Here is a 24002-nt window from a genome sequence, read left to right as displayed (position 1 = left end):
TTCCTGCTAACTAATCTTGCAAGACATCTGTTGATGTTATCCATCCTGGTTTTGCTTGTCCTCTATTATGTCACTGTGTTCTGTTTCGTTTTGTGGATTTGTTGGGAAATTTCCTGCTTTCCTTAGTTTTCTGCTATCTTTACGTTGAAATTCTTGATTTATATGTTTAGCTCATTTATTTTCAGTTTTTCTTTTTTTCTTTTTATTTTTTTAAGATTTTTATTTATTCATAGACACACACACACACACACACACACACACAGAGGCAGAGACACAGGCAGAGGGAGAAGCAGGCTCCATGCAGGGAGCCCGACGTGGGACTGGATCCGGGCCTCCAGGATCACACCCCAGGATGCAGGCAGCACTAAACCGCTGTGCCACAGGGGTTGCCCAGTTTTTCTTTTTTTAAAGAAGATATATTTATTTGTTTGTGAGGGAGAGGCAGAGGTGGAGGGAGAGACTCTCAAGCTGGCTCTCCATTGAATGCAGAGCCCCATGTGGGGCTCGATCTTCTGACCCTGAGATCATGACCTGAGCTGAAATCAGGAGTCCTTTGCTTAACCAACTGAGCCACCCAGGCTTCCCTCAGTTTATTTTTAGTGTAAATATTTGAAGTTGTAAAAGTTCCTGTAAGTATGATTGTTGCTTTATCTCACAAGTTTTGGTATTTTTTCATTATTTAATCTCATATATTTTCAGGGCACCTGGCTGGCTCAGTTATCAGAACATGTGACTCTTGATCTCAGGGCTGTGAGTTTGAACCTTATGCTGTGTGTGTGGAGCCTACTCAACGAAATATATATTTTTTTCTGATTTAATGATCATTCTTCTTTAATCCTTGAGTTCTATAAAAACATGCTTTTACCCTTTCATGCATATGATATTTCCCTGGATTTCTTTTTGTTACTGATTTCTAATTTGATTCCTTTATGATTGGAGGAAAGGATCTGTGTGGTATTGTTTCTGTGGGATTTTTTTTTTTCTTAATTCATGAAAGACACAGGCAGAGACATAAGCAGAGGGAGAGGCAGGCTCCTTGCGAGGAGCCTCTGGATCACGCCTCAAGCCAAAGGCAGACGCTCAACCACTGAGCCATCCAGGTGCCCATATTCTTTGGGATTTTTGAGATTTAATCTGTGGTCTGCTTTCTGTGCACTTTTTGTAAATGGTCAGTGAGTGCTTAAAAGGAATATGTATATGTCATGTAAAGGATATAAGGGTCTGTGTATTGCATGAGATCAAGTAAATTATTGAACTCCTTTTTCTTTATCTGGTCTGTGAATTGCTGAAAAAGGCTTCATATATTTTTATAGTAATAAATAATACTTATATGGTACTTACTACATTCCAGACACTATTTTAAGGGCCTTATATATATTAAATTACTATGGTGGTCATTTTTTCCCTTAGAGCTGTTACTTGTACTTTATATATTTTGTGACTGGGTACATTTGTCACTAGGTGCTTAACATCTGGGAATGGGAGTTTCTTATCATTGAATATTAACTTTATTTATCTCTAACACTATCTTTAACTGTAAAGTCCTTTTTTTCTGAAATTGATGTTGATACACAGGTTTTTTCTCTAGTTAATATTTGCTTTGCATATCCTTTTCATGCTCTTTTGTATGTCCTTTTATTTACAGTGTGTTTCATATACAGCCTATGGGTGGATTTTTTTTCCTTAAGGTTTATTTATTTAGTTTGGAGATAGAGAGTGGGAGGGAAGGAGGGAGGGAGAAAGAGAGAGAGAGGGAGAGAGAGAGAGAGAGAATCTCAAGCCCACTGCCTGGAGCCTACCCTGGGCTTGAACCCAGACTCTAAGATCATGACCTGAGTCAATATTAATAGATGCTTAACCAACTAACTGAACCACCCAGATGTCCCTTGGTGGATTTTGTTTTTATCTAATTTTATCCAAGAGTGGTAGTATGGTGTGATGGTCAAAACAAGAACCTGAAGGTCAGATTGCTTGGCTTTCATTGTTGCCTGGAATGTTGATATGTGGCAGCTACAGTTCTGTTCTTGGTATGGGAAGCATTTTGGCTTCCCTTTATTTAGATTTTAACCTTTCCCCATGTTTTATGCTCCATATCTGATGCTCACTGTCCCAGAAGTGAATGAAGTATGTGATCTGTTTAAGTTCTGATTCTCTTTAGGATTCTGGTTTTCCTCTTTCAATATCCCTGCCACATGCCCTTTATGTTGTTTGCACTACTCTGTCTACTTTCTATCTCAGGAAAATGAATTGAAGTATCCGTAAATTTGTCATAGTAAGACTGCTTCTTTGTAGGACTGTTTGAAATTAAGTGTAAGTCATAGGTATAAAAATCTTTGAACAGTACCTGGCAAATTAGAAGTGCTTGGAAAGATTTGTTCTTATTTTATCCTTGATATTAATATTATAGTTTGACTTTTAATGCTCTTGGCTACTCTGAGTATCCATAGTCCTTCCTGCTTTTTGTTTATTGCTATTAATTTTATCATCATATTTATTTTTATTTTATAATTCAATTTTCTTTCATTTTTGCTTTTTTCTTACATAGGGGATATAACTTTTGAGCATCACAATTCAGCATGTCTAAAGTAGTAACTGGATTTAGTAGAATTTTAAAGTCATTTTCCAGAAAGAGTATATATTCATAATTAAAGTATATGAAAAGTTAAGAATTCTACAATTTTAATGTTTGAAGAGTATAGATACTTCCAGCTAGTTGATGGCACTGTATTTTGTATTTAATATGGAGACATTAAAATCTGTATGATGTAAAATTTTTGGACTCTGGGAATCTCTGACTTTAATGATTTTTTTTTAATTAAAAAGAACATTAGTGGTCCTGATGGTTGAACAACAGTGTGAATGTACTTAATGCCATTTGTTAAGAAACGTAATTCAACTGAGTAGATATTATTCTTTATTTTTAAAGATTTTATTTATTTATTCATGGTGGCACAGAGAGGCAGAGACATAGGCAGGGGGAGAAGCAGGCTGTGGGACTTGACCCCTAGACGCTGGAATCAAGTCCGACTGTGAGCCAAAGGCAGACACTTAACCACTGAGCCACCCCGGCATCTCTCAACTGGGTAAATTTTAAAGATCTTTTGGGGTTTATTCAGTAGTTCATGAATTGGGCAGCAGCCACAGTGTAGTAGATAAAAAGTAGTCCTATTATGCTGTACAAAATGAAAGACATCTTTAGGCAGAAGAGAGCAGAAACAAGGAAATAATACTAGGTGAGAAAATGGGTTGATTCTTGCAAGGTCACTTTCTATAGGGGTGAGCAGGGAGCCAGGACCCTGGGATCATGACCTGAGCTGAGGGCAGATGGTTAACCGACTGAGCCTCCCAGGCACCCCCTGATTGACTGTTTTAAGATTCCATTTCTGGAAGAGCCAAAACTAGTTACATCTCAAACATTATATGGGGCTTAGCATAAGTGACTCCATTTTGGACCTTGAATTATCTTTTTAACACACTGAAGTATGCACTTAAAAGTGAGGTGGTAAATTTTGTTATATTCATTTTACTACAATTTATAAAAAGAGATCATTAGCTATTATGTCCATGTCTCACATTAAGGATGAAAGATGTTCATTGGTGTGAAAATCTGAATCTTACAGTACTGTACAGATGGGATGAGCCGAACATATTGGTGTCAGTAGGGTAGGTTGATGTGTATTTCTTTCTTCAATCATAGATGATTTTCACTCGTTTCCTAATGTGAAATTTATTTTTTTTTTTAACAGGAAGGAAAAACTGATGCGATGTTCTCAATGCCGAGTTGCCAAATACTGTAGTGCTAAGTGTCAGGTAAGAATGTTCAGCTACAGGGGCACCTGGGTGGCTCAGTTGGCTCAGGTCATGATCTCAGGGTCATGAGATCGAGCCCTGTGTTGGACTCCCACTTCAGTCTGTAGTCTACTTCTCCCTTTCTCTTTGCTCCTCCCTTCATACTCTCTGTCTCCGAAATAAATAAATAAAAAGAATGTTCAAGTGAAACTTTCAAGGTCTCTGCTCTAATTTCTCTTTTTTTTTTCAATCTTTGATTAATTTTAACTTGTTATTTTCCTTCAATTTAAAAGTTAATAATGTGTATGGTAAAAATTCATATATGTATGAAGTCTTTATATATAAACTAAATACATAATATCCATATATTGTGAAAAAAAGTTCATTCCTCTCTTCTTGTCCTCCTGACCTCAGTCTCATTGCCCAGAGATATATCCACTGTTAAACTTATTCTTTGTCTTTGCAGTATTTTCTTGTGCAGACACATTCACATTTTTATATTCTTTGTTTAGAAAAACAGAGTTGGATTATTCTTGTATACCTAAATTCTCCTTTTCATTTTATAATCTGCCTAGAGGACCGTTTGTTGTCATCTGATTCTGTTATGTGAATGAACCATGATTGTTTCTTCCTCATTAATGAATACTTAACTTTTTTTTCAATATTTGGTACTCCCAGTAATGGACCAAGCGTCTTCTTTTGCACATTTTTGCACACCTCCAGAAATTAATTGTAGGATAAATTCTTCCTGGCTGTATCGATGAGTAAATGGGAGCTTGATTTCGAATTTTTAAAGATTGCCTTCCAAGAGTTTTATTTAGGACAACCAACAGAGTCTGTGAGAGTATCACTGTTAATGGTTTTGAAATTCTTCAAAGGATGTGTAATTAACATTCAACATAACCTTTTCTTCTAACCTTATCATTTCATAAGAAATGCAATTATACTATAATGAATTGCATCATAATAAAAAGTGTAATTGGAGGTTTTATGTTGTGTCACTTGCTCTCAACCTTCTACCCATCCTTTTTGTTTCTCATTTTGGAGTGTGTGAGTATGTCCCCACACACCTAGCCTTCCTCTTTTCCTTTTTTCACATCTAGGCCATACTTATCTGAGGGCTTTTCTGCTATCTCACTTTCTCCTTTGAAAGTAATGTCTCCAGACTGCAAATAGTGTTCTTACCAGAAAAGAAACATACGTGTACAAATTAATCAGAAGAACCAAGTTCTAATGACAGTTATGCAATTAGCTTGTTAAATTATCTCAAGAAAGCCTGTAAATTCTTTGGGCCTCAGTTTCCTAATCTGTACTACCAATAAGAGCTAATATTTACGAGACGTCTATTGTGTGTCAAGTACTGTTTTATTCTGTTTATTCTTACAAGAATCTTGGGGGGATCACTATCATTGTGCTCATTTTACCAGTAAGGGGACTGAGCTCCAGAATCATAAGCAACCTGCCAAACATCCTACACTGAATAGGCCCTGGAATTTGGGAAATGAACCCAGGATAGTCAGTATCCAGAGCTCTTAATTTCTCTTCCACACCCAAATTTTATTTTTGCTCTTACATTCTGATTAGGTGTAGCTTTCTGTTTCCTATTGTAGCCACATTTTTTTTCCTAGCATTTGTTTTGTTTTTAATAAGGGAGCATCCTATCCCCAAGGAACACAAAATAAAAAAAATACTTATATAGAAGGTTAGAAGTAACACTTTCCTAATAAAAATATGGAATGTGAAAAATAATTGGATTATTTTTGCTTCATTTTGTAAAGCAAAAATTCTGTCACAGAAAGACACCAGTTTTATGTAAGATTGTTAGTAATAATAAGAAAAAGCAAAATATGAAAGCAAAGACATTCTTTTTTCTACAAGATAAGTTCTAGATAGTCTATTTTATAGTGATGTTATCTAATTCATGTGAAACTGAGATTCATTTCAGGGAACTTCAAATTAAGATGACTGTATATAGAACCTTCAAATTACATATATCTTTGGCTGAACTTCCTTTATAGTCTCAATGACCTAAACATTTATTATTTTTCCTCTGTTTTTATGAGTGTTTTTTCTTCAATGGTTCTTCCTCCTTTTGTAGTACACTCAAGGAAAAAAACATCCATTATCTGATTAGAATGTGTAGAGGGAGTTTGATGGGTGGGTATGTCATTTTGATTCATTGTTGTGCATATACTTTTACCACATATATTAGCTGTTTACTGAACATCAATAATAATATCATTGTCAGATGTACTGTAGAAAGTAATGGAAAATAGCTAGTAAGATGAAAGATATCTTACATAAGCCAACTAGTTCACATCTTGTGTATAAGAAAGGAATGGGATGGTTGTAGAGGTAGGATGGGAGTCAAAGATTGGCCAGAACATATGCATTTAAACAGCTCTGTTTAGCTCACCCTTCAGGTACAGAATTAAACATTGTAATTATTGTGGTTCCTACAAAGCCTCACAAAATTAAACTGACAAACTGAACTCTGAACAGTAATGAACAGGAGGTGAATGCCCTCCGAATGGAAATTGATAGAGAGGATGTGAATTTGTAGCATAAAATCTATAATATGTTTGCCCTGGAGGAACATAACTTTGGTTCATTAGCTTAGCATTTGATGTGTGGGGCTGTGGCATCGAGTTATCTCAAAGAGGCTACTGTGGTATTATGAAGTGTAGAGTCCCTCGCGCTCCTAATGTTGGTTTCAGTGTCATTGCTTTCCAGATTTCATTTTTAAAAAATATTTTATATATGTATTAGAGAGAGAATGAGAATGAGCAGGAAAGGGGCAGAGGCCAGAGAGAAGCAGACTCCCCACTGAGCAGGGAGCCCGATGCAGGGCTTGATCCAGGGACCCTGAGATCATGACCTGAGCCAAAGGCAGATCCTTCATTGACTGAGCCACCCAGGTGCCCCTCAAATTTCATTTTTAAACAGAAGAGTAAATGAAGAAGGGTGAATGTTTCCTCCAGCTTCCTTTCTCATTCCTATTTCTATTTTCCAGAGGTAATCTCTGTGTGTTTGTTTTTTGAGTGGAGGATACATGCCAAACTTTAGTCTACACTTCATATGTAGTGTACACAGATATGTATATATTGACTGCTATGTTCAGTACTCTTTCTTATACTGGCTACTGTAGTTTGTTATCAGTGGCTTTGTATTCCTCTGTGTACACTTTATTATATCATATAATGCAATAGAGAGTTAATATAGGGGAACCAGTCGTATTTCTTTTTTTTTTTTTTTTTAAAGATTTTTAATTTATTTATTGAGAGAGAGAGAGGCAGAGACACAGGCAGAGGGAGAAGCAGGCACCATGCAGGGAGCCCGACGTGGGACTCCATCCCGGGTCTCCAGGATCATGCCCTGGCCTGCAGGTGGCGTTAAACCGCTGTGCCACCGGGACTGCCCTTATTTCTATATTACCAGAACATTACAGGTGATTTTGAGATGAAAGAGGAAGAGCAGGTTAAGTTTTCTTTTAATGTATAAACCAATTTCAAGCTAATTCACCAATTGCTATTTTACCTCTGCTGGATTTAATTTGATTCATAAAATGTATGTTTCTAATTGAATTAATTGCCACGCAAAATAAGCAGCCGGGTACTGTAACAAATTGTAATTTATATACTTTAAAAAAATACTATATTAGCAGGGAGAGGCTCTATTTTATGTTAATAATTATAGATCTCTTTAAAAAATGTAAATCTTATTTGTGGGTTCACATTTTATGCTTAGTTACAGAATGATCTGATTCGATTATGATGAATCTCATATTAGTTGGCACTAACAGGGTGATCTAATAAATTGGGGTTTAGAATATCACACTCAATAATGGTAATAATGCAGAAAGCCAAACCTTTTGTTTGTTTCAAAAATAGCCCTGTGCCTGGCTTCAGACAGATAGGACAGGCACTGAGTGTTCTGTAGAGGAGTTGGCTTTCTATCTAATTGTAAATAAAAAGAGAATACCATATAAGGGTTGAAAGTATTTGATCATATTTGTTTTTGACTTCTACAAACGTCTGGGGCCGTACGCTTGTCTCTGCTTCCTTTGCATTCACCTGCTGAGTGGTCCCATCTGCTCCCATGACTTCACTTGGCATCTGTATATTAATCATTCTCCAACCTTCTCCTTTCTCCCAAGCACCAGACCCATACGTTCAGTGTACCTCTACTTTGGTGGTGCACTCATATCTTAGTTGCCATATAGCAGGACTTTATGCATGATCTTCACCCAAATCTGCTTTTCTTCACAATTTTCAGCCTCAGTGAATAATTCACCAACCACTTAGCAGTCCGAGATGCCAGGCTGGAATCATCTTTGGTTCATATCATTTCTTGGCCCATGCCTAGTTAATGAACATATCCTGCTGATTTTAGTATCTAAGATCTAAATTGGTTTGCGTCTCTCTAGCCTCTCCACCACCAGCAATCTGTGTGTGCTCTCGGCTACACTGACTGCAGTTTTTGCCCCCCTGCCAGCTCTTTTTCTACTTCCTACATGGGAGCCAAAGCAACTGTTTTATCCTAGAGTGTCAGCATGCTCTGTCACTCACCTGTAGAAGACCCTGGCCCTTTTCCTCAGGATGAAATTCAAGCTTGTGGACTTTGCCGTGCTTTTACTTCTGAGCCTTTGGGCTTGGACCCAGACCTGATCCCCCAGCTACTGAACTCCTGCTACTTATTCTTTATATCCCAGATTAAATGTCACTCCCTCCTTTCCTAAACTTCTGAGACTAGTTTGTGTCCCTCCTTTTTCACACAGAAATTATCTTCATTATTGGTTTAATTGGCTGGTTTTGCAGGCAGATGGTCAGGCTTGTTCAAGGGGTACTCTGTATAGTTCACTGATGTGGATGTAGCATGAGTGGTTAAGTGAATGAGTGAATACATACATTAGCAATACTTGTTTAGAATTAGATTTTAAAATATTAACTTATCTTTAAATAATCTGTAGTAATCTATGTTTTGATTTTTTTTAATTTTTACTTATTTATGATAGTCACACACACACACAGAGAGAGAGAGAGAGAGAGGGAGAGAGAGAGAGAGAGAGGCAGAGACACAGGCAGAGGGAGAAGCAGGCTCCATGCACTGGGAGCCCGACGTGGGATTCGATCCCGGGTCTCCAGGATCGCGCCCTGGGCCAAAGGCAGGCACTAAACTGCTGCGCCACCCAGGGATCCCTATGTTTTGATTTTTTTAGGTGAATTATAATTGACATACAGAATCATGTTAGTTTTAGGTGTACAGCATGATGTGATATATGTATATATTGTGAAGTGATCATCACAATAAGTTTAGTTAACGTCTATCACCACACATAATTATAATCTTTCATCTTATGAGAACTTTTTTTAAGATCTACCATCTTAGCAATTTTTAAATATACAGTACTGTATTGGGGCATCTGCATGGCTTAGTCAGTTAAGCATCCTACTCTTGATCTCATCTCAGGTCTTGATCTCTGGGTCGTTAGTTCAAGCCCTGCGTTGGGCCCCACACTGGGTGTGGAGCCTATTTTTAAATACATATACACACACCCATATACCAGTATTATTAACTCTAGTCACCGTCTTGTATATTATATCTCCAGGACTCTTTAATTTCTAACCTGATGTTTGTACCTTCTGTCTGCTTATACTCAATTCCCCTTATAGCATACTTCTTGCCTCTTGGAACTACCTCTCTGTTGTCTGTATCTGATTTGGTTCTTTTTAGAGTCTACATATATGTGAGACAGGGAAATATTTCCTGAGCCATCTGTGTAGGCATTATTGATTGACTTCCTGAAGTGGTAGATAAGGGGATTTAGCTCACCTACATCAGCATCTCCTTCTTCTCCCTCTTCCTATATAGTTATTGCTTAACCTCTATCCACCCAGAGTTTATCCAATAGATATTTCTTGAGTAGCTACTAGCTAGTCCCTGTTCTAAGTTATTCTGGGGGTTGGAGTGGTGGGCAGTTTGCAATGAGCAAGTCACCAAGATTCTGGCTTTCCTTAAGCTTATAGGAATGGAGTGAGACAGATAATGACAAATGTCCACATTTATATGAGTGAATGTGCTTTGGATGAGCATGAGCTCACCTTTGAAAAGGTGATTACAGAAGGACATCCTATAGAGGTGACATTTGACCTGGGATCTAATTGCCAAAAGTGGCCAGCAATGGAAAGCTCTGGAACAGATTTTTTACTGTTACTCATAAATGGACAACACCAATGTTCACCATGGACCTATGGTGATAATGATGTGTCACTATAAGTTCATCTGTTGTCATAAATGTACCATCTGATGGGGATCACATAGGTGGCTATGTATGTGTGGTGGTAGGGAATATATGGGCATCTTCTGTACTGTCCTCTCAATTTTGTTGCAAATTTAAAACTGCTCTAAAACAATTAAGTCTCAAAAAAAAAAAAAGGAAGGAAAAATAGGAGTTGGAAATGAAGCCAGTAAGTGAAGATCTGAAGGACTTGATTATGGATTCATCCATCCATTGATTTACTTAGCAAATATTAGGGTCAGCACCAGGACTTTTCTAGGCTCTGATGCAATGTTATTGAACAAGACACAGAAAGAAAGCCCTTGGCCAGGGGAGTTTACATTTTCTAGGTGAGACATCATAAATTAATAGAGTGATATATAATATTATCTTTATGCCTAAAATAGTGTAGAAAATGATAGAGATTGGAGGCTGTTTTGTGTGTGTGTGTGTGTATATATACATATCTCCATGTATGTATCTTCATATGTCAATTATAAAGATATTGAGAGAGATGGATGTATCTATACTATTTCTAAAGAGATCTGTTTCTACCTACCTATGTATTTATCTATTTAGCTACCTACCTACCTGTCTGTCTGTTTGTCATCTATCAATCTGTCCGTTGATCTAAGACCTGTCAGGGTTACATTTGAGTGGAGACCTGAAAGAAGTAATCAAGGCATGCCAAGATTGGGAGAAAGGAGTTTCGGGCCGGTTGTACATCAAATGGAAAAGCAGGAATGGATATGATTTGTTTAAGGAAGGCCAGGAAGGCCAGATGGTGGACCAGAGGCAGCTACAAAGAGGTTGTAGGAGATCAGGTTGGAGATATAGGAGGGGCCAGGTTATGATAAGGCTCTTATATGCTACTATGGTTAAAGATATACATTTTTGTTCTGTGTGTGACGGGCTGCTACAGTAGGGTTCTCAGGGGGCAAGGAGAGTCAATATTATGGTGTGATTGAGATTTTAAAGGAACCTTTCTGACTGCTATGGGGATAGCTTACAGGGGAGTAAAGGTAGGGGAGAAGAACCAGTCAGGAGCTTATTCCAGAAGTCTGGTCATCATATATTGGTGGCTAGGACAACAGTAGTGGCAACAAAGAAGGTCTGGTAAATTCAGGGTAACTTTTGAAGGAAGCACTGCCTGAATTTGCCCCTAGATGCATTCATTCATGTGTTTAAGAGATCAACATTTGCTTGGCACTGAGCTAGTACTGATCTAGTCAAGAGCTTGGATGGTTTGGATTAGAGTTTGAGCAGTGAGAGTCAAAAATGATTAGATCTGAGACCTATTTTGAAATTGTAGCACTGTGTTTGCCAATAGGTTAGATATAAAAGGTGAGGCAAAAAGAATAGTCAGAGGGTCAGAGGTGATGTCAGCTTTATGACCTGAGCAGCTTCGGGTGAATGGCGGTGCCATTTAATGACTTACAGAAATCTGAGGGAAGAGCAGGTTCTGGGAGAGGAAGCCTTAACATCCAGGTTTTGAGTTTGTGCCCATTGAACATACAGTTGGAGATGTTAAATTGGCAACTGATACATTTGTGTGGAGCTCAGAGGGGGGGCTGAAACTGCATGAAATAGATAAAATGGGATGAATATGGATTGGGGAGGGAGAAGATTCAAGAAAGACTTGTTTTTGGCTTTTCCAACTGAAGAGATGATGATTGCATTCATGACATGGGGAAAACCATGTGAGAGATGGGAAGAATCTGCTTTGGCCACATTAGTTTGGAGATAACTGTTTACATCTGCTAAGCTCAATTTCCTCTTCTCACGTTTGTAACTTTAATAGTATGAGCAAGCCTCCAGTTCTGCTTTATGAAGTTTAGTAGTCTCCCCTTATCTGTGCTTTCCCTTCCTGCATTTCTAGTTACCCAAAGTCAGCTGCAGCTCAAAAATATTACATGGGAAATCTCAGAGATAAAGAGTTCATAAGTTTTAAGTTACATGCTGTTCTGAGTAGTGTGGTGAAGTCTTGTGCCGTCCCGCACTGTCCTCTTCCTCCCATGTGGGTCATGCATCATGTCTTTGTCCAGCGTTTTCACACTGTAGACACTATCGAGGTACTTATATGTCAGAAAAGAGTTACGTGTGTGTGTGTGTGTGTGTATGTGTGTGTGTGTGTGTATACAGAGATTGGTAATATCTGCAGTTTCAGACATCCATGGATAAGGGAGATCTATTTTATAGACAGTATCTCTCTATTCTCTACTTTTAAAGGTGAACATATTAGTGTTCCCACATATCCCCCTATTTCTTATCACTCTATTTCCCATAATTTACCAATTGTGCCTTCACTTTTGTATTGTCAAGATTAATATTTACATTCTGTTCTGGAACACAAAGTTGGGCCCTGTCTAGAGGTGGGTGGCTCAATCAGTTAAGTGTCCAACTCTTGATTTCAACTCAGGTTATGATCTCAGGGTCCTGGGATCGAGTTCTGCATCAGGCAGCATGAAATTCTGGCTCCCTCTCCCCCTATCCAACCCCCAAATAACTAATTCTTTAAAAAAATTGCTTACTGCGGAGTCTTTGTGTGTGCATGGATCTCTTTCCTTGTCTGTAATAAAGGGGTCACAGCCTTCAGCCCCTGGAGGAATGAGACAGCTATCAAGGAAGCCATCCTAGGGTGAGCCAGGGCCAGGAAGACCAAAGAGAAGGCTGAGACAAATCTCTGCAGCAGAAATATTAGTGTCAAATTCAGCTTGATTCTCCATTTGACATTCCTCTGCTCATTCATTCCTCTTGCTCATTCCAGTAGCAAGGAGCTGTTTTCAGACTGTTTGGTATGCAGACTGTTGGTTAAGTCTCTCTTTTTAATGCTACTTTTCAGTTCCTTTCTGTGCCTGATGTATACTTTGATGCTAGATCCTTGCTGGATTTCTGCTTGGTAGGTTGACTCCCCTCAGAAAAGACTTTGAAGGTAACTGCACTTTGGTGTAGCCTTCACTGCTCTGTTTGTATAGCCTGTCTTACCCATACCTTCTGACTTCTAAACACGAAGTTAAACTCCTCATTCATTGATGGCCCTTCTAATACACTTCGGGAGTTAGAAACTTGCTAATTACTTTTACCTGGGAACTAAAATGTGCTCCATCTTCATGTTCTGCTAGAACTTGGTGCTGACATTCTGATTAATCTAGCATGGAAGTTTCTTTCAAAGAAAAAAGATTGGAAGTCTGTAGAGGCAAATGAGTTATTTTTTCTTTCTAGCTTAAATATATTAATAAGGTTACCCCATCTTCGTATGATCTTTATCCCGATCAGAGGTTGGCAAACTTTTTTAGAGTGGTCCAGATAATAAATACTTTCTGTCATAACTACTCAGCTGTGTTGTCATCATGTGAAAAGGAGGGGGAGTGTAAATTGTGAGTGTGGCTATGTTTCAATAAAACTTTATAAAAGCAGATGACAGAATGGATTTGACCTGGGTCCTACACTAGATGATCACTGATTTACTCTGGGGGCACTAATATTATTATTTATTATGTGATTCCTCAGTTAACCAGGAGACTGTAATTTCCATTTTTTTTAAGAAGTAATATTTGATTCTTGTCTATTCTGTCAAATTAATGCCCTTCGATGATTCTTGTGCTTCATTCCGTCTTTATATTTGGCTCTACCTGTCTAATTTGATTAAGGCTACTGGGAAGGCACTCTTGTTCTCCATTTGATGCAGAATTCAGTAAGCTTTGAAGGTGATAAGTCTAATGTCTATCACTAGGTCTCTTGTGTGCCCTAAGGAGATTTAATGCAAGATTTTAATCAATGCCTGTCAGTCAGCTGAGGCACCCAGCTTTGCTTTCCAATTTTCTTTTTCCAGATTCCAACTTTTTAGACCTTCATGTATTTGTCCACCTTCAGTTCATTACTGGGCTATTTTGGAGGCATGAAGAAGGAGATATCGTTTATTCACTTGCTTCTTTCTTTCTTTCTTTCTTTCTTTCTTTCTTTCTTTCTCTCTTTCTTTCTTTTTAAAGATTTTATTTATTTATTCATGAGAGATACAGAGAGAGAGAGGCAGAGACATAGGCAGAGGGAGAAGCAGGCTCCATGCAGGGAGCCCGATGTGGGACTCAATCCCAGGCCTCCAGGATCACACCCTGAGCTGAATACAGACACCACCCAGGTGTCCCTATTGGCTCTTGAATGGTTTGTGAGGGCCAGAATAACTATTGGGTCTCTCTCTCTCTTCCTTTTTTTTTTTTTTTCCCACAGGTTTCATGGCAACCCAGCTACCTGACATTTTGGTCATAGAAAATCTCTGTCTATATTGTTTGTGATTTGTGGTAAAAAGACCATAACAATCTTTCACACAGAAGTTGTTCAGGTAGTGGTATTTATGATAAATACAATTGCTGAATACATGACTAAAAAGAATTCATTTTCTATTTGCATATTTTACACCAATTTCTTTATCCTCAGTGATCCGAAATTTGAGGAAAATACTGTTCCAAATTTTCAGCTCTTTGTAAGCCTAATGTAGCAGATTTCACACCTATTTTGACATATAATTCAGATATCTTTTTCTATGGATATTACAGCATCATGGATTTTATAACGGGGAGGCTGCCTTAGAGATTACTGAACCTAGTCTTCTTACAGAATAAATATCTGGTGAGCCCAGGTCATGAATTAGATGTGTTTACCCAAACCAGGCTCGATACGTGTCATACTCCATCCCACACAATAATAAGCTGCCTTAAAACGAGTCTTTACTCCAACCCAAATCGAATATTTAACAGTATTTAAGTGGGTTATTGAGCTGTAGTGACTTTGTTTCCAGGGAAGGAAGGGAATTGTCATAGTAGTGCTAAGGTAATTTTGTGTAAGGAAGAAGAAATAAATCGATTTTCTCTTTCTGTTGTCACATTTCATCAATTCTCTTCTTTAGAATTCAAAACCGTGTCTTACTGGCCAAAGAAGGTATTGTTAGAGAGTTTACTTGCTTTTTTTTCTTTATGGATGGCCTTAATTTCAAATAATGATAAATATATAGTAAGTTATATCTTCTATAAAGAGTACTGGTTTAGGAAGAAATCATCAGATAGCTATTGAACACCTGGTACATGCTAGGTGTACCTAATTGGTAGAATACTTATTTATTTATCTTTCAAAAAATTTTATTTATTTATTTATTTATTTATTTATTTATTTATTTATTTATTTATTTATAGAATGCAGGCAGGGTCAGCGGGAGAGAGAGACAGTCTCAAGCAGACTCCATGATGAGCACAGAGCCCTTCATGAGGCTTAGTTCTGGGACCCTGAGGTCATGACCTGATCCAAAATCAAGAGTTAGATACTTGACCCAGGTGGCCCAGTAGTATATTTATTTTTAAAAACCAGACATGAATGAAGCTAACCCAATAAAACAGTCTTTGCATTACAGAAGATTTCAGTGAAGTATTTTTTAACATTTAAAAATTAATACATTTACACCATTCTTTGAGTTATAAGCAGATTTTCCAAAATATTTAAGTGTTTACTGAACAGTAATTTTGCTTCCTCTTTCATGTAAAAATGATTCTCCTTGAATGACAGTTGTTAGACATGAGAAAGATAATTATATTTACTATTATTTGTAAATATAATAACATGATATTTGCAGAAAATTCAAACACTGTGGGAAAGCATAAGGAGAAAGGCAAAAATAGCTTTTTCTTTTAGGAAAAGCTGAAAAAATTATTACCAGTTCAGTTTTATAAAGAAATGTATGATGAGCATTCTTACACTTTTTCTGTACATAAATTACATTTGTGAGGATTAAGTGCATTATAAATATTACTTATATGCCAACAATATGCACATAAGAGTTTTTCTGTTCATTACCAGACACCTATGAGAAAGATTAGAGGGGTTCCTGGGGGCTCAGTCAGTTAAGAGTCCAACTGTTGATTTCTACTCAGGTCATGGTCTCAGGGTGTGAGATTGAGCCCCACGTTGGACTCTACATGGGGTGTGGAGTCTACTTGGTATTCTCTCTCTCCCTGGCCCTCCTGCAGCTTGCACAGGAGCTCACTCGTGCTCTCTCTCTCATTTAAAAAAAAAAAAGTTTAGAAAACCTTACAGTTCTACTGATAAGGCTGGAATGTTCCCATTTCATTATACTGGCCCCAGACCCTTCCAAATACTGTTAGTTTCACTCACCTTTGCTGAACTAAGGCTGCCTTTGTTATCTTCTTTCTTTTCACATTCCTTTGCTTGCTGGTGTGTTTCATCTATTTTTTTAAATTATTGTTTTTCTTTTTTAGTCTTGGGTTTTCTATTCATATCCCTTACTTTTTTGTTGAAATATTCATCATTTCTTTAGTTATTTTGTTAAGACCTCCTTTCATTTTAGAGACATTTAACATGGTCAACATACATAGTGTAGCCTTTGTTCTCCTGGTTTGTCCTTTATCTTTCAATTTTGCTTGTGGTATTAGGTTGTTCTTTCTCATGTACAAAAAGTTATTTATTTTTAATGTAGTGTAATATATACATATTTTCCTTTTTGGGTTTGATGTCCTGCTTAGAAACATTTTCCACACCTCAGTCTTATAAAATGTTCATTCCTAAAGGACAACAGTTTAATAGTTTAGTAAATATAGGATAGTATTTTTTTGTTTCTTCTGTTTAGCATATACAATGGCCTCCCCTTTTAATTTAGTTTAGATCCTTTGTAGTGATTAAAAAGAATTTGGACACCTGATCCTATCTCATCACTACTGTCAGAATCTTTTCAGTTGTCTCAGGCTGTGAATTTAAATACATATTTTTATGTGTGTGTGTATGTGTGTGTGCATGTGCATGTGCTGTATATGCCTGTGTAGCATTGTTCTCACTCTGCAGTTTTCAGCTCTCTCAGACCTAACTCTATCTTTTTGCTTAAAGTTTTTATTTATTTTAGAGAGAGAGAGAGAGAGAGAGAGAGAGAGCAAGCACACAAGTGGTGGGAGGGGCAGTGGGAGAAGGAGAGAGAATCTCAAGCCGACTCTGCTGAGCACAGAGCTCAGCTCTGGGCTCTGTCCTATGACCCTGAGATCATCATCTGAGCAGAAATCAAGAGTGGGATGCTCAATTGACTGAGCTACTCAGGTGTCCTTTTACCTTTTTATTATAATTATTTTTTTGTCCTCTCTACTATCTTGAAATGAAATTCCATAGTTAATACAACTTAGCTACTTACATATTTTTAAATTCAATATTAATATAATGCTATAACTTGAACATAAAGGAGAAAAAAATGAAAATTTATTTATGTATTTTTTTCAAATTTTTATTTAAATTCTAGTTTGTTAACATACAGTGTAATATTGGTTTCAGGAGTAGAATTTAGTGATTCATCCCTTACAAATAATACCCAGTGCTCACCACAACAGGAGTAATACATATTTTAGTATATAGATGCTTAGGCATGAGTAGATTAGAGAACATCATTGAGAAGTCGGATATTTTTGGCTATACAGTTACCTTGGAAAGGGAAGTACAAAATGCAGGATCAGAAAATACGTTCTTATGGGTACCTCAAATACCACAGGTGTTGTTGCTTTCAGTGATATGCTTTTATAAAATATTAAATAACGTTAGCTAGAGTTCTTAAAATGTAGTCTTTCCTTGATTTACCTAGAAAATTCAGTGCTATCAAGGCAGTGTAAAAACAAGCTCTTTGTTTTTATATGTGAAAGGAGGCTTAGTTCCAGGCTCTGATAAATAGAAACAAGTTTGAAAAAAAAAAAGAAAGAAACAAGTTTGTCTCCTTTATAGAATGTTTGGATAGTTAAAAGTCATCTTGGATTTGAAACAGTTGATTTTTTAAAAAAAGATTAGTCAATTAATTAATTAATTAATTTTTAGAGAGAGCGAGAAAGCATGCAAGCAGTGAGAGGTGCAGAGGGAGAGGGAGAGAGAGAATCCTTAAGTAGACCCCTCTCTGCAGGCAGACCCTGATGAGGGGGTTTGATCCTATGACCCTGAGATCATGTCCTGAGGCGAGATCAAGAGCTGGACACTCAACTAACTCAGCTACGCAGGCACCCCTGGAAGTATTGATTCTTCATTGTATGGAACTATCCTACACAGGATGTCCAGCATCTCTGGTTCCTGGCCACTCAGTGCCATGTCTCTCCCCAGGCATACTAACAAATAAGAATGCCCCCATACATTTCCCAAACAACCCTCAATATTAATTGGGTTACCCCCATTGAGAGCTACTGGTTTACTGAATTAGTTTATGTTCTGAGACACTATAAATACTATAAAACATGAAAATGTAGAGATTCCAGTCATTCCTGAGTCTTGTATGTACTGACATGTGGAATCATCATAGATGTCTCCATTTCCTTTTTTTCCATCCAAAACTCTTTTTCCCATTGTCTTTGTGTTTTAATGCAACATTTCAATTTCCTTTGTCTTTCATGCTAATCTGTGCTTATTGGACATCTTTGTTAATTTTCAACTTTGAGAACAGAAAACATTACAGCCAGTATTGTGAACACAATCTTAATTATATGCTGCGTTGCAGTAAAGGAAGAAAATAGGAAAAAGTAAATCAGGGAGGTTGTCTTTGAAAAACTGGCAGATATATTATGTGCTGTTGACGTCTAGACCAAGGTTAAAGTTTGTACAGTTTAGATAATACCTAATGCTTTTGTAAGATTGTGAGGTTTTGCTTTCAATGTCTAATGTGGTTACTTGAAAGATTGCTTTGTGAGCCTTTTCTGTGGTATGCTTCTGTTAGGGAGCCTTATGGTAAGATGTGATGGTGATGCTGAACAGTAAATCTTAATAATTAATGTTTTAAAAACATGGTTTTTAATATCATGGTAAGATAAGAAGTAAGATGTACATTGCCACTATGCTATAAACCAGTTTTAAGTTGATGACTTTCTATATTTATATAGATCTGGTTTGGTTTTTAGATGAAAAGAATGAATATCTTTTTCCTGAAGCAAATGGGAAGATAAGAATGTTCTCTGGTGTTTTCACTGCAGTGATTTAGGAATAGCTTTAAGAAAAACATACTGTCTAGTAAGATGAGAAATAGGAGTGCGATATTAATAATGCTAAAGATCTAAAGTTGTTTTGACAGGAATTCTCCAAAATTTGGATGTGTAATTCTAAGTAATGTCATTTAACAGATCAACGGGTTCTTTACCTAGGCATACATTTTGTAGTTACTTTACCCTGGTAAGCCGGCAGTAAACTGAGCTGCTCAGAATATAACAAAGGAGTTGTGGATGATCTCTTGTACTTACAAGTATTGATTAAAATCTGCTCTTAAGATCTTTTGGTCCAAATGGTCTCAGCCTTCTTTTGCTGGGAGCAGTCCTTTGTCATCTGGACAGTTGCTCAGGCTTTGAACAGGACCAGTGTTTTCTGAGACCCATTAGTACTTGTGGTTTATTCCTGCCCACATAGCTGGGCCCATGAGGGCATCTCTTGGTCTTCTCAACTTTTATTTATTTTTTGTTTTTTTTTTCCTTTTTTTAAATTTATTTTTTATTGGTGTTCAATTTACCAACATACAGAATAACCCCCAGTGCCCGTCACCCATTCACTCCCACCCCCCGCCCTCCTCCCCTTCTACCACCCCTAGTTCGTTTCCCAGAGTTAGGAGTCTTTATGTTCTGTCTCCCTTTCTGATATTTCCCACACATTTCTTCTCCCTTCCCTTATATTCCCTTTCACTATTATTTATATTCCCCAAATGAATGAGTACATATAATGTTTGTCCTTCTCCGATTGACTTACTTCACTCAGCATAATACCCTCCAGTTCCATCCACGTTGAAGCAAATGGTGGGTATTTGTCATTTCTAATGGCTGAATAATATTCCATTGTATACATAAACCACATCTTCTTTATCCACTCATCTTTCGATGGACACCGAGGCTCCTTCCACAGTTTGGCTATCGTGGCTATTGCTGCTATAAACATCGGGGTGCAGGTGTCCTGGCGTTTCATTGCCTCTGTATCTTTGGAGGTAAATCCCCAACAGTGCAATTGCTGGGTTGTAGGGCAGGTCTATTTTTAACTCTTTGAGGAACCTCCACACAGTTTTCCAGAGTGGCTGCACCAGTTCACATTCCCACCAACAGTGTAAGAGGGTTCCCTTTTCTCCGCATCCTCTCCAACATTTGTGGTTTCCTGCCTTGTTAATTTTTCCCATTCTCACTGGTGTGAGGTGGTATCTCATTGTGGTTTTGATTTGTATTTCCCTGATGGCAAGTGATGCAGAGCATTTTCTCATGTGCATGTTGGCCATGTCTATGTCTTCCTCTGTGAGATTTCTCTTCATGTCTTTTTCCCATTTCATGATTGGATTGTTTGTTTCTTTGGTGTTGAGTTTAATAAGTTCTTTATAGATCTTGGAAACTAGCCCTGGATCTGATATGTCATTTGCAAATATCTTCTCCCATTCTGTAGGTTGTCTTTTAGTTTTGTTGACTGTATCCTTTGCTGTGCAAAAGCTTCTTATCTTGATGAAGTCCCAATAGTTCATTTTTGCTTTGTTTCTTTTGCCTTGGTGGATGTATCTTGCAAGAAGTTACTGTGGCCAAGTTCAAAAAGGGTGTTCTGTGTTCTCCTCTAGGATTTTGATGGAATCTTGTCTCACATTTAAATCTTTCATCCATTTTGAGTTTATCTTTGTGTATGGTGAAAGAGAGTGGTCTAGTTTCATTCTTCTGCATGTGGATGTCCAATTTTCCCAGCACCATTTATTGAAGAGACTGTCTTTCTTCCAGTGGATCGTCTTTCCTCCTTTATCGATTATTAGTTGACCATAAAGTTCAGGGTCCACTTCTGGGTTCTCTATTCTGTTCCATTGATCTATGTGTCTGTTTTTGTGCCAGTACCACACTGTCTTGATGACCACAGCTTTGTAGTACAACCTGAAATCTGGCATTGTGATGCCCCCAGATATGGTTTTCTTTTTTAATATTCCCCTGGCTATTCAGGGTCTTTTCTGATTCCACACAAATCTTAAAATAATTTGTTCTAACTCTCTGAAGAAAGTCCATGGTATTTTGATAGGGATTGCATTAAACGTGTATATTGCCCTGGGTAACATTGACATTTTCACAATATTAATTCTGCCAGTCCATGAGCATGGAATATTTTTCCATCTCTTTGTGTCTTCCTCAATTTCTTTCAGAAGTGTTCTGTAGTTTTTAGGGTATAGATCCTTTACCTCTTTGGTTAGGTTTATTCCTAGGTATCTTATGCTTTTGGGTGCAATTGTAAATGGGATTGACTCCTTAATTTCTCTTTCTTCAGTCTCATTGTTAGTGTATAGAAATGCCACTGATTTCTGGGCATTGAGTTTGTATCCTGCCATGCTGCCAAATTGCTGTATGAGTTCTAGCAATCTTGGGGTGGAGATTTTGGGGTTTTCTATGTAGAGTATCATGTCATTGGTGAAGAGGGAGAGTTTGACTTCTTTTTTGCCAATTTGAATGCCTTTAATGTCTTTTTGTTGTCTGATTGCTGAGGCTAGGACTTCCAGTACTATGTTGAATAGCAGTGGTGAGAGTGGACATCCCTGTCTTGTTCCTGATCTTAGGGGAAAGGCTCCCAGTGCTTCCCCATTGAGAATGATATTTGCTGTGGGTCTTCTCAACTTTTAATACCAAAGTTGTGGTTTTCCTTTCCATCAGAAATAAAAAATATTAGTGTGAAAGATTGTGAATTTGTCTGCTAAACCCACTCTTATGGAAAAATCAGATGAAGGAAACAAAGTATGAAGTTCTATCTGAGTCCATATATACCAACCTCATTTTCTAAAGGATGGCAATAAAAATCATGGGAAACTGTGTTAACTAAGTTATATAAGTTTCCTTAATGCAGAGCTTTTTAGCAAATGAAATTACTTCAAATCTCTAATCAGGGTGTTTATTATGTAGCATTTTTCAAACTTATTTGACAATGGAACCATATTATTTTTTAAAGATTTTTATTTATTTATTTATGAGAGACAGATCGAGAGAGAGGCAGAGACACAGGCAGGGGGAGAAGCAGGCTCCATACAGGGAGCCTGACATGGGACTCAATCCTGAGTCTCCAGGATCACACCCTGGGCTGAAGGTGGTGCTAAACTGCTGAGCCATCCAGGCTGCCTGGAACCATATTTTTTAAAAGTGATCTTACATATATTGATAAATTGCTAATTTGCTGGTCTAAGACTAGCCCCCTAAACAGTAGAAACATTGTCTTTCACTGACTTATAGTTTAATAGTATGCCTTTTAGTGAATACTGACATTAGAAGTAGCTCTATGAAAGCGATTAGAATTGTCCAATATGTTGATTAGCATTCTTGGAATAAATTCCTCCTGTGATTTAATACTTAGTAAAGCTATGTGTTTTTCTTTTATGTCAATGAGGATTATATAAGCCATTATGCTTTATTTTTTGCCTTGCCTGTAAGGCAAGTTAGATAAATGTAGTGCACAGACATGGCAATTACTTAGCTCTCCTGCGTAGAATACTAAGAATCTTTACTCTCCTCCTTTATGTTTATGTACCTTGGTGGTGAGATCCCACCCAGCCTTTCTTTATTCATCTTTAAAGTAAGGATAATATCTACTGTTTGCATTATTATGAAAGTCAAGTTAAATACACTTTTTAAATTATTTAGCCGTGTGTCTAACATACTGTAGGATGCTAAGTGAATGCTAGAAGACTATTTTTTTATAACTTTAACATTTTTTCCGTTTCTAATTTTACAAACATATTTCATATACATCTTTATTTTGAAGCAAATGAGTCTTGTTTAGAAGTGAGTGAAGTGTAAATACTAAAAAAAAAAAAGATTACAAACATCACATTAAGAGCATCGCTGTAGTGAATAAGAAGAAATGAAGTGAGAGAGTCGTGGGTAGAGTTGATAAGAAAAATGATGTGCCCTTTGCAGACAGTGTCTTCAAGATTGGGTTCATAGGAAATGGCAGATAAGCCACACCTTCACTCAGCAACTCAACTCAGGAGTCTTTCTGATGAAATGCTGGCTTGAGCTTGAATTCAAGTCACAGTTTCAAAGTAGCTCCAGCAGTTTTTAATTTTTTTAAAAAAAATTATTTATTTGAGGGGGGCACATACATGTGCACACACGAGGGCAGGGGGACAGACAGAGGGACAAGCTAACTCCCCACTGAGTTGAGAGCCCAATGTGGGGTTTGATCCCAGGACCCTAAGATCATGACCCCAGATACTTAATCGATTGGACCACCGAGGTGCCCCCGGTTTTGAAATTTTTGGTTGCAGTGCATATTTGTGCTACGGGTGGAAAAGAGAGTTCCTTGTGGAGGGATTTTATAAGGTCAGAAGTTGGGAGGCAGATTTACAATTTTTGAAGCAAGAGAGTGTCAGGCATTTCAGTGATAGAACTTCCAGCTTTCGGTTGGATTAGACATATCAGACATTTGGTTGAGCTGTTCCCCATTCACCAGGGTTAAGTCTTAGATACTCTGGATTGGATTTTTCTATAGAAGTAATTCTATGTGAAGGAGCCATCTTTCAGCAATCTTTCTGACTCCAAGATTCAGGGAGACAGTGTCCTCCCTGCTGTCCTCTCTTCTCATTGTTACAGGATTGGTAACAATCCTGGCTCACTGGTCTTTCAGCCACACTAGCACAGGGGTGGGATCATGGGTTAAGTGACCCTATAATTTATCGTCCAAAGCACACTTTCTGGAACAAAAGGGTTATTATTAATGATTAGGCCGGGGTGACATAAATAAACCACAGCAGTACTGGGCAAATGACATTTGGTCATTTTAGTTAATCACCCCTTTCTGTGTGATCTTCAAAAACAAAAGGTTTCATATTGTTATGTTAGCTCTTGATACCTCTGTACTCTCTATAGCAGCATAGAAATTCAGAAGGCTTTCTGCCCTGTTTTGATTTTCCTGAACCATGTGCTTGTTTTCTAATTTGGTGTGATAT

At 37.6% G+C, this 24002-nt stretch overlaps 1 protein-coding gene across 1 annotated transcript in view; it reads left to right on the top strand.

The window, feature by feature from the left end:
• Window positions 1-24002, top strand: part of SMYD3 (SET and MYND domain containing 3) — a 716195-nt gene that overhangs the window by 171864 nt on the left and 520329 nt on the right. Inside the window, exon 3 of the mRNA XM_055323766.1 lies at window positions 3747-3810. Within this exon, the coding sequence (XP_055179741.1) occupies window positions 3747-3810 (64 nt within the window). The remainder of the gene's footprint in view (window positions 1-3746; window positions 3811-24002) is intronic.

Source organism: Nyctereutes procyonoides, unplaced genomic scaffold, assembly GCF_905146905.1.
Source record: "Nyctereutes procyonoides isolate TBG_1078 unplaced genomic scaffold, NYPRO_anot_genome, whole genome shotgun sequence".
Lineage (NCBI taxonomy): Eukaryota > Metazoa > Chordata > Mammalia > Carnivora > Canidae > Nyctereutes > Nyctereutes procyonoides.
The sequence above is the reverse complement of the archived record's forward strand: the minus strand, read 5'-3'. Positions and strand labels throughout refer to the sequence as shown.